A 10,793-nucleotide genomic window follows, 5' to 3' on the forward strand; every position below is an offset into this window, starting at 1 on the left:
TCTGTAAAAAGCAAAACACTATGAGCAAATATTTGCCACATTACCTTTTCTTTTCCAGAGATGTTTCCATTTGTATTGTTAGCAGTTTTTTTTCTGGTAGTAAAGGTACTGTCAGGAATATTTCAATTTCTTTTTCAATGAGGAAATAGGATGAACTGTGTTATATGTAGTACCCCCATCTCTATAAAGTTTTTCAGATTGACGTATACCCCATTACTGATTTTGCTGACCAGTTTATTCATTTCCAAAATGTCTAGCAGTGCTGCTAATTACAATGAAGACAACCTAGCCATCAGTTTTCTCTTCCTCATGTGAACTTGCATAATCTGTTTGCTTTTTTCTTGTGGCATTTGTAACTTCTTCCTTTCATGATAGTCACTTGTGGACATGTCTTCTGTCCCTCATCAGGGAACTCTAAGTTCATCACACTGCTGCTTAATATCAGGAATGTCAGCCAGTTGGTCTCTAGAGCCCAGATTCATGTGTGTAAGCAGCTTTACAGTCCCAGTATTTTTATTATCCATGTGGACTTTTTTGACTGTACGAGGGTAATCTCACATCCTGAGAAAGATTCCTTTTATTTTTTTTAAATAGAAGGGATTCCTATGTCTAAGGCAGTGTGAGAGTGATTAATGAAATAATGACTTCATTGGCAGCCTGAAAGTTGTTTGCCTGGAGGCAGTATTAAAGTTCATTGACCTGGAATCTACTACGAAAGTTCAAATGTAAAAAGCATTATGTAATATGTTGTTACAGTAAGGATGTGCTAATCTGTTTTTTTAAAAAACCTATATTTTAAAATTGCTGCAATATTTTGAAGTGACATGAGTCACCCGTCTAAGAGAAATAGACTATTACAGGATAGTAAATACAATGTACCAAAAACAACCACAGGAAGAAGTGGGCTCTGAGAGTGCTCAAAGTTAAGAAGACTTCTTTATATTTAGCAAGTGGTATAGTTATCTTTGAAGTTACCCATTGATTAAAGTCCTGAGCTGCATTTGCAATGTGTTGTATAGGTTGAGAGTCATTACTCTCATGGGTAACTACTCTTAGTAATAACATCCTAATCCTGTTTTAAATGTTCCATCTTAATTAAGACATCATATTTGATTGTCTTAATTAAGACATTGGTTTTTCAGATAGGTTTATAAATATAATTTGTTCATGGATGGTCACCTTGCCTTCCTGTTAAAGGAATGCTATATAGCTCAGAGTAATGAATGGGTCACTTACTGAAGTCTAGTAACATTGCCTCATTTGTTAGAAATTCTTATTTGCCTATTTCTTTTGGTTGAACTTATCCCTTGTAGATTAATTCATCTGTGCTATCCGTGCCTGGAGAATTTATTCTTCCTTGTACTTTTTAAAAAAAATTAATAGGGTCATTTTAGGATGGATAGACTTTTCCCACTGTCTAAACAGGCATTTTCATGAGGTGCAGGAAGGGAGTGTTACTCTGTGCACAACCTCCTATATCTACTCTTCTGGCTCTTATCTTCTTGTCATTTACATTTAAAATGTATTATTTCTTAAGATTTCCCAATTTATAAAGACCTTGTTTATATTCCTTAAGTTGATCTCAAAAACACCCTAAAGAAGTTTCTTAGACCTCTTTTTACTCATTTATTTTCTTAAAATAACTGATAATACAGCATCAGTTTCAGATCTTCCATTGTCTACTTTTCAGTCTAGTAAAGTTGATGTTTGATAATCATTACCTAAATGCTAGGAGTATAATAATAATTTAATATAAATAAATCTCTCGTATTTATTCAAAGTCTTTAGCAGAGAGCATTGATGTATTTTCCCAAAACATATTTTTCCAACACATTCAGATAAAATAAGTATATATTTTTGAATGTGTATGTTTGAGTGACAGATTATCTTTATTTATATTACGAGTATGGGGTGTACTGTGCTAGAGAGGAAAAAAACAGACTCAGCATCTGCCACCATGAATTCTGTGGTCTGGGAAAAGGCACTAAACAAGTAATAGCAATAAAATGTAATGAGTGTTATAGAAATGAAAGTGCAGAGATTTATGAGAAAATAAAACTGGTACTGCAACTTGGACTAGGGTCTAAGAAAGGCCTTCCTGAGATTTTGCTATGTAACCTGAGATCCTAAGGAAATTAGAATTGAAACCCAGTGATTTAAATCTTTAACTAAAACTTACTTTGAGGATGGAAGGCTTATAAAAAATAAATTTCTGGCCTTTTCTGGAAAGAGAAAGAAACTCTGAGCTCCAGAGTATGATGACACTAACCACAATATCAGTGTGGTCTTACTCAATTTTCCATCTGTTTGGGTTCTGTTGTTCTGGCACATAGTGCTCAAACTGTCCCTAGGTGAGTATACAGAGAAACACTGGTAGCAGCTGAGTTTTTAACAGTGCAACCACAGGAAATGATGACCTTTGAGGACGTGGCTATGGACTTTACTCAGGAAGGGTGGGCCTGCTGGACCCATCTCAGAAGAAGCTGTATAGAGATGTAACACTGGGAACATCAGTCATTTGGTCTCCCTGGGGGTATCAGCTTTGAAAATCAGATGTGACTTTCTAGTTGATGCAAGGAAAAGAACTATGGAGGGAGGAAAGGGGATTTTCTGAAGGCCAGAGTCTAGGCAGGAAAATCTTAAAAACCAAGATATAACTTCCATATAGAATATATACAGGAAGGAGCCATCTGACAGCAGGTCAACAGTAATATTCATGAGGTAAACCCTGTTCCTCCACAGTAGAGTTGGCCTGGGAATGGGACAAATTAAGAATGCAGCACAATTTCTTGACTTTAATTTGAGGTTAGAGAAGGTGTTCTATCTCAGCTCAAAGGTTTAGATAGTTTGAAATTGGGGAAGAAAGGAATAACCTGAGCTCAGAACCATAATCTGAGTTTGTATAAGAGGGCAATTGCATAAATACAGCCAATATATCACATGCTTGAAATATAATGAAGACCTCAAAATTAATCAGAGAGCTATGCAGTTGACCTTCTACAAAGGAGAAAACTTCTGTACACAAAGGAGAGTAACACACCATATGAATGTAACAAACATGGTAGACTGTAACTGGAGACTATCACTGAATGCTCAGCATTGAATCCACATATAGAAAAATGAATGAATGAATGTGAGAAAACCTTTAACAGCCTTTTATCTCCTCAGTAGCAGAGATCTCACACTGGAGAAGAGCTCTCTGAATATAATGGTATAAAGAAGTTGTTACTCACAGCTCAGCATTGACTCAACATGTACTAACTCACACTGGAGAGAAACCCTATAAATGTAATGAATGTGGGAAACACTTTAGCCAGAGAGTTAACTTTTATTCATTACAGAGAACTCACACCAAAGAGAAACTCTGTAATCAATATAGAAATGCATTCAGTAATCATTCATCCTTTAAACAATATGAGTGAGTTCACACTGGAGAGAAATCTTATAAATGTAATGAGTGTGGAAGAGCCTTCATTCTCAGCTCTATCCTTTATAGACACCAGAGAGCCCCCATGGGGATAAACTCTAGTCTTCATGCAAAGCTCAAGCCTTGATATGCACAAAAACTTAGAATAAAATAAGAAAAAAAGTGGTGAGACTTTTGGGGAATACCAGATAATTCATGCTGAAGAAGCAGTTCAGTGATATAAACATGAGAAACCCTTTACTTATGGACCAACATTATAGGACCTGTGAGGATTCACACTGTATAAAGCACTCTCAGTGTCATGAGTGAAGTAAAGTCTTCCATGGTCACACATACCTTAGTCAACATTAAAAGTTCTTACACTGGGGAGATTCCCAGCCCTCAACTCAACATAGAAGCGCCTTCATAATTCATATGGAAAAAAACTCTATTGAGAACCTTTTAGCACCCAATCCAACAAATAATTTAAACTTTTACCCAGTGACATATTACTGGGAAAAGTGTAGCATAAATGTATAGAATTGTGATGCATCCTTGGAAGTGTAGAGTTTAGTAATACTTAATAGATTAGTCCTAGTGAATATGTATGCAGTAAAAGATGTTGATGAAAAATGTGATATGTTGATATTTGTCTTTTTAAAAACCATGAAACATTATGCTGAGTAATTGGGCCATTTTTCCTTTAATATTCCATCACTGTTGATCAGTTTCTATTTTTTGTGCAGCTCTAAACATATTTACAAAGACTTGTATTCCATCAGAAATAACTTTTTATGTGACAGAAAAATGGAGAACACAAAATAGTGTGTTCTGTTATGTTAGTGTTGAAATATGTATCTGTAGGACAAGGGCGAATGGAAGCATATACAAATATCCATGACAGTAGCAAATATCCCAGATGATACTGATGCAGGTAGTACACAGGCCATACTTTATGAAGTACTAGAAAACAGACAAATGTCTGGTGAGCAGAAATATAATACATAAAAGCAGAGAATCAAGTGTCCAGTATAACTGAAATGTTAAGTACTTGAGGGAGAGAAAAGATGAGAGCCTTACACGTTGCACAGGAGGGTCTTAAGCAGCATATAACATGATGAAGTTTTTAGAAGCATGATCACTACCATGCGGTGACTGGCTTGGATTGGAGGGGAACAAAACTGGAAGCAGAGATGCCATTTAGGTAACTACTGCAATGACACCGACATGATATGATGGCCTGAACTAAGACGATGGCAGTGAGGAATGAAGAAGAGAGGACAGATTCGTAGGTAGTATTCTCTACAAGACTTGGAGATTGATTATCAAGGGAGAAAGAGAAATCAAGGATGACATCTTAGTTTCTGGCTTGGGAAACTGACCAGGGCAAGTGCAATGGTGCCCTTTACTGACACAGAGAATACAGGAGAACCAGGTTTGGTGGAGAAAGTGAGTTCAGTTTGGGAGTGTTGAGTTTGTGTTTGTGAGATTTTTCAAGTCCAGTGAGTAATTGGTTATTTGGCATATAAATAATATCTGAAGCCACAACTTTGGAAGAGATCATCCAAAGAGGTTATATAGTATGTGAAGAGCAGAAGGCAGAGCATCAACCCCTAAGAAATACCAACATAATGGAATGAGGGGGTTGCAGGGGAGGAACATGCAAGTGAGAACAAAAGAAGTTGCCAGAGAAGATGGGGCCTTAGATGCCAAGGGATGGTGGAAGTGGTCAACTCCATCAGATACTCTGGAGAAGCCAAACAAGCAAGAGACTGGAATGAGTTTGCTGAATTTCATGATGTCTGTGTCACTGGTGATCTTAACCCAGACTGTTTCAGTAGAGCAATAGAAGTGGAGATCAAAGTGCAGAGCAATCAGAAGGTGAGAAAATGCAGTCAGTATGTGTAGATACCCTTCCAAAAAATGTGATGGCAAAGGGAGGAGAGATGTAAGGTGGAAGTGAAAGGGATGCTTGAGTTGAGGAACAGTTAATCTTAGATGGAAAATATAGGAACACTTTTAAATGATAATGAGAAAGAGGCACAAAGAAGGAAAGGTTCAAGAAAGACTGGAGAGACAGAAGATGATTCATAGAATAAAGTTCCTAGGAAGCCAGAGAGAATGGGATCCAGAACACATTAGGGTTCTCTTTTATTATAGCTTGTAAAAATTCATTTCTTTAGTCATCTAATTGAAATAATTCTCTCACCTATGTAAGAAATTGATTCCTAGATATAGAAAATTGTTACTGTGTTCTAGCATAGCATTTATTTAGGGCCATCTAGGTTGCAGGCACTGAGATAGCCAACCAGTTACAAAGATAAACCTGAATCTCAATACCTGGAATTAGGGATTTTTTATAAGTTCTTTTAAATTATACACTAATATCCCAGATATCATTAATCTTATTTTCTTACAACCTTTAATAAATATTGTTTAATAGAGGTAGACTTCTTGTTGATCACTACAGTATATTAATGTTTATGATTAAAACAGTTGGAGAACTTCCCATTTAAAAAAAAATACTTCCAAATATATACTTTGTCCCATTTTCTTCATCTGTGTATTTTGAATTTGTTACATTCCTTAAGTCCTTTCCAACAGGTGCTCAGTAAATGTTTGTTAAATGCAAAATATACATAAAAGTACCCTCCCTTCTGAATTTATTGCCACTCTTTCTAACATCCACATTTGTTGTAAAGAAATAACAGTACATGTGGTGCCCTGAAAAAACAGACTACGTGATTTTTTAATCTTAAATATAAGCTACCTGATAAAGTCAATAATGGAATATATGTGTGTCAGGCTCTTACAGTGGAATTGCATATTTCTTCTTCACATCTCATAGTTGAAGAAGAAAACAGTAATAATGTTAACACACTGGTAGATCCATTGTGTCTGCTTATATGAAATCCTCTCTCCTTCCTGAATCTCACCGCTCCTGATCTGGTGGAAGAAGAGCCTGGAGATAACTCTCCACATTACCCACATTCTCATAGATCTGGATCATGCCTGGTCCTAAGAAATCCACAGTTTCTTTGTAATGGTCTTTCAAAAAATATGCCTGCAGAAAGAGAAACACCTCATGTCCTCACTCATAAGTGGGATCTAAGAAAACAAAGAAAGAAAAACCATAATATTAAAATGTTGAACTTTCAGAAGGAGGGAACAGATGTATAGTTATTAGAAGTGGGAAAGGCGGAAGGAGAGGGACAATAGGGAGTAACTGGGTTAGGAACACAAAAAGTAATTACAGTTTGTAATGATGAACATGCAAATAATATTGATTTGATCATCACATATTGTACACAAATACTGATAGTCAACTCTATACCCCATAAATATATATAAATTAAAAAATAATAAAAATATGCCTGTACTCAACAAAAGTCTGTTTCAAAGTACTTGAAGTATCAGGATGAGTGTGTGAAATTTCATTTTATATTTGTATTTTCTTCATAGGATAAAGAGGCACAAGAAGAGATGACAAAAATAATCACTTCCTTGAAGAGGTAAATAAAAGAATTGCTCTTCAACAAATCAGATGTGGTCTACTAAAATTTAAACTAATCAAAGTTGTGTTTTTATTATCCTTTTTTTCTTTTTTTGATGAAAAGGTAATATGCTCAGATTTGAAGGTAAAACCATGTTTCTGCAGAATGCATTTCACTAGTAGTGTTACAAAACTAATCATGTTATTTAGAGAATCTGTTTACTACAGTGTCATTACATAATGACCTATAAACATGTATGCTTTATATTTTTCTTATCAATAAACTATAGCCTTCAGTATATTTGTTTAAATAAATATTTAAATCAATAACATGAACTCTAGTGAGTATTTTATTGTTTCAATGGAGACTTCATAAAACAAAATTTTATTAGTGTGAATGAAAAATGGGAAAATGAGCAAATGGTATGAACAAGTTATGGGCAGAAGAGGAAAAACAAAAGAAGAAATATATTATTATAACTGGTAATCAGAAATGTGGAATAAAATAATAATAAAATATTGTTTTACCATCAAGGTAGCAAGGATTTTTTTCTTCTTGCAGTAAACCCTCAATGCTGACAATATTGCCATGTAATGGAACATTCTCATGCACTGTTAGTGAGAGAATATTTTGTCACAAACCTTTGGCAAAATGTACCTAGAGCCTTAAAAATGTATTAACTCCTTACTCTTGTAATTCCATGTCATGGAAATAATCTTAAAGAGAAAATGCAATGATTTATGTGCAGTTGTTCATAACAGCACAACATTATGTCCAACAATGCAAAAACAGTTAACCACATTAGAATATAACTACAATAGATATTATTTTGACATTAAATATAATTACAAAAACAATATAGGGAAATGCACAGAACAGCATAAGTGTAAGTACAAGACCAAATACTACATACATATATGTGATATCAACTATATGAAAATATGCACAGAAGAGCATCTAGTAGGAAATACACTAAAATGGTAGTAGCTTATATTTCTGTGGAGCTGTGTTTTATGTCCTGTGTTTCCCAATTTTTAATAAACTAAAGTGATTTTTTAAATGAACTTAGCAGTGATCTATAAAGATTTCCTGCTACCCTTTAACTAGCCCATCCTGGAAATCAGAGTAGAACTTGAATTTCCTGTTTGGTATCCCAAATATGTGGAGACACACACATACATATACACATTCATACACTCAAGATTTCAAGTCCTGATTTAATGCCAAGTTGAACTACTTTTCCCCTCTCAACTTTTATAATGGCCAGTCAAGATACTGAATCAGTCTAACTGGTTCTCATCCACTTTCTTCTGACAACCAGTCTAACATTGAAATTACTCTCTAGATGGGGCAAGAGTTTTGCAGGTCCCCTTGTGGATATGCAGAGTCCACAAGGCTATGATTACCTCTGGCTCTCTCTGAACAGCTAAAAGAATGCACAAATTGAGACAGGTGATTCCAGCTAGCAGGGAATGACATAGAATCATCCATATTATAAGCTTTGTGGGAGTAACTCATTCTAGCAGAGAGCCATATAAAGACTTTCTCTAGGAATTATGAGGACTATCGAGGAACATTCCTGGTAAATAACTATGGAACTTGGGACTTATAATTGGAATGACACACAAAATCTAATCAAAGTTCATTTATTTTGAAATTCCTGTTTGGTCCCTTTAGTCAATATGTATTCAGTGGACAAGTTGGTATCTATTGATTGGGTGATCAGTGTAGTAGTTTCTTTTTTTTTTTGGCCAGTAAGGGGATCGCAACCCTCGGCATGGTGTGGTCCGCACCACGCTCAGCCAGTGAGCACACCGGCCATCCCTATATAGGATCCAAACCTGTGGCCTCGGCGCTACCAGCGCCCCACTCTCCGAGTGAGCCACGGGGCCGGCCCATAGTAGTTTCTAGATAAGGACTTGAGCCAATAGAAGTGTAACATTCCTACTTCAATTTTTAGGTTATTAGGAATTTCTAACACATTTGGCAATTTCTCCAGTAGGGTGTTAGAGGGAATCTCCCTCCCCGTCATAGTAATACCCCTTCAAATTAGCACTAAGGCCTGCTACATTCTCCATTCCAAAGTCATACCTAGTCATCTCTCTAGTCTTCCCCAAATCATACAATCAGAGAAGCTATGTGTGATGAGGCCAACTAAAAATAGTTTCTACATTAAATCTCCCTTCCTTCTAAAACCTGAGTATTTTTCTTGGATGACAGCATTATATGTAGAGTATTACACTTGCTGCAGGGAATTTCACACACAGTGAGGCATGGGAACTCTAGTTTTCTATGGTTACTTCACTCATCCACTTAAACTACTTGACCTGAGACTGTTCGTGAAATGAGGATTTCTCCTTCTGGATAACTAGGGCCAAGCTAATGGGACACCCTCCACTCACAGATGAAGTACACAGATTGCTAACCTCTCAAGATATTCCATGCATGACTTTGGAATGTGGGAGTTCCAATCCAGAACTTTGAATATGTTCACTTTCAGAAGATAAAAATCAAACTGTATGTTACAATTTCTCCTAAAACATTAAAGAGGTAACTTAGTGTTCCACTAAAATTTTAACAATTGTGATGTCCATGTAATGGTAATGTTAATCTTTCTTACTAAATAACAAATGGCCTTCATTGTAACATGAAAATCCGTGCCACTTCTCAATTGTGCCTAAAAATTAACAAAAAGCTTTTCATTTGATAATATTTTTAAACTTTTGAATTACAAGAAACAGTGGTAAAAGCTGGATGGGACCATAGAGACCCTTTTCTACACCGAACTTCTTACTTTACCAATAAACAGTTTAAGCTTTGATGTAAAAGTAAGACAGTCAGGGTCGGGAAAATGTACTGGCTGAGCCTGAGCCGGGTTCCAGAACTTGGAATCTCATGCTTTCTGCATTCTTCTTTGAGCCTAGGGCGATTTATTTTTAACTCATTAGAATCCAGTGTGCCTGGGATAGAATGGGACTCTGAAAATGGTAACACTTACATCATGATTACTTATTCCAAGTGCTCATTAAATCCTCACAGCACCCTATGAGGAAGGAACATTTGATATTACCCCATTTACAGATAGAGGAGCTAAAGCAGGAGATATTAAACACCATGCCTAACACAGTGAGCAAAGGATTTGAACTTGGGCAACTGCTGCAGTCTATGCTGTAGTCTGAGGCCCTGTGCAATCCTGCCAGCAAATGGAGGAGGTGGGGGTGTGCGGAGTAAAAGACAGAAGTTGGAAAGAGAGCAGGCAAAAAAGGAGGGAAGGGAAAGGAAGAAAGGAGGATTTTTTAAAAAGTAAAGAAGGATAGTAAAGAAAGAAGGAAAAGAAAGGTAGGGAGAAAGGATAAATTTATTTTTTGGATAGTGGTATACATTTTTTAGTTTCACGTAATAAATTTCTGACAACCTATTGTGTATATTTCCTTATATTAAGTCTTTTTTGTATGCCCACCTTCTCCTCCCCCCTCCATCCCCAAGATAGGGAAAGAGAAAAAAAGGGGGGATGATGCTTTTTTAAAAAGACTTGCTCTGCTTGATTTGTGTGTGTAGGCAGAACCTTGTTATGGACTTTACGGCCTATTCATGGGGTAATTAACAAAAGTAGTTTATTTCACCATTAAAGAAAAGGTACATTTTAGAACCAAATGAAGTCAATATCTTGAAGTTCTGTGATTTTGCAGCTCCCTAACCTATATTTTGCTTTACGTGCCTGAAGCCAAGTCACAAGATTGGTGTTTCTTTTTTCATAGTTTTATTGAGGTATGATTGACCTACAAATGACTGCTCATATTTAAAGTGTATAATTTGATAAATTTTGACATATGTTTACACCCATGAAATCATCACCACAATCAGAATAAACATTTCCATCGCCTCAAAACTTT

At 36.0% G+C, this 10,793-nt stretch overlaps 1 protein-coding gene across 2 annotated transcripts in view; it reads left to right on the forward strand.

The window, feature by feature from the left end:
• RMDN2 (regulator of microtubule dynamics 2) overlaps positions 1 to 7,146 on the forward strand; it is a 79,518-nt gene extending 72,372 nt beyond the window's left edge. For both annotated transcript variants that reach the window (XM_063078453.1, XM_063078454.1), the window contains exon 11: positions 6,869 to 7,146. In XM_063078453.1, the coding sequence (XP_062934523.1) occupies positions 6,869 to 6,922 (54 nt within the window). In that variant the 3' untranslated portion in view covers positions 6,923 to 7,146. The remainder of the gene's footprint in view (positions 1 to 6,868) is intronic.
• Positions 7,147 to 10,793: the final 3,647 nt, after the last annotated feature.

The sequence above is a fragment of the Cynocephalus volans genome, chromosome 14, assembly GCF_027409185.1.
Source record: "Cynocephalus volans isolate mCynVol1 chromosome 14, mCynVol1.pri, whole genome shotgun sequence".
NCBI lineage: Eukaryota > Metazoa > Chordata > Mammalia > Dermoptera > Cynocephalidae > Cynocephalus > Cynocephalus volans.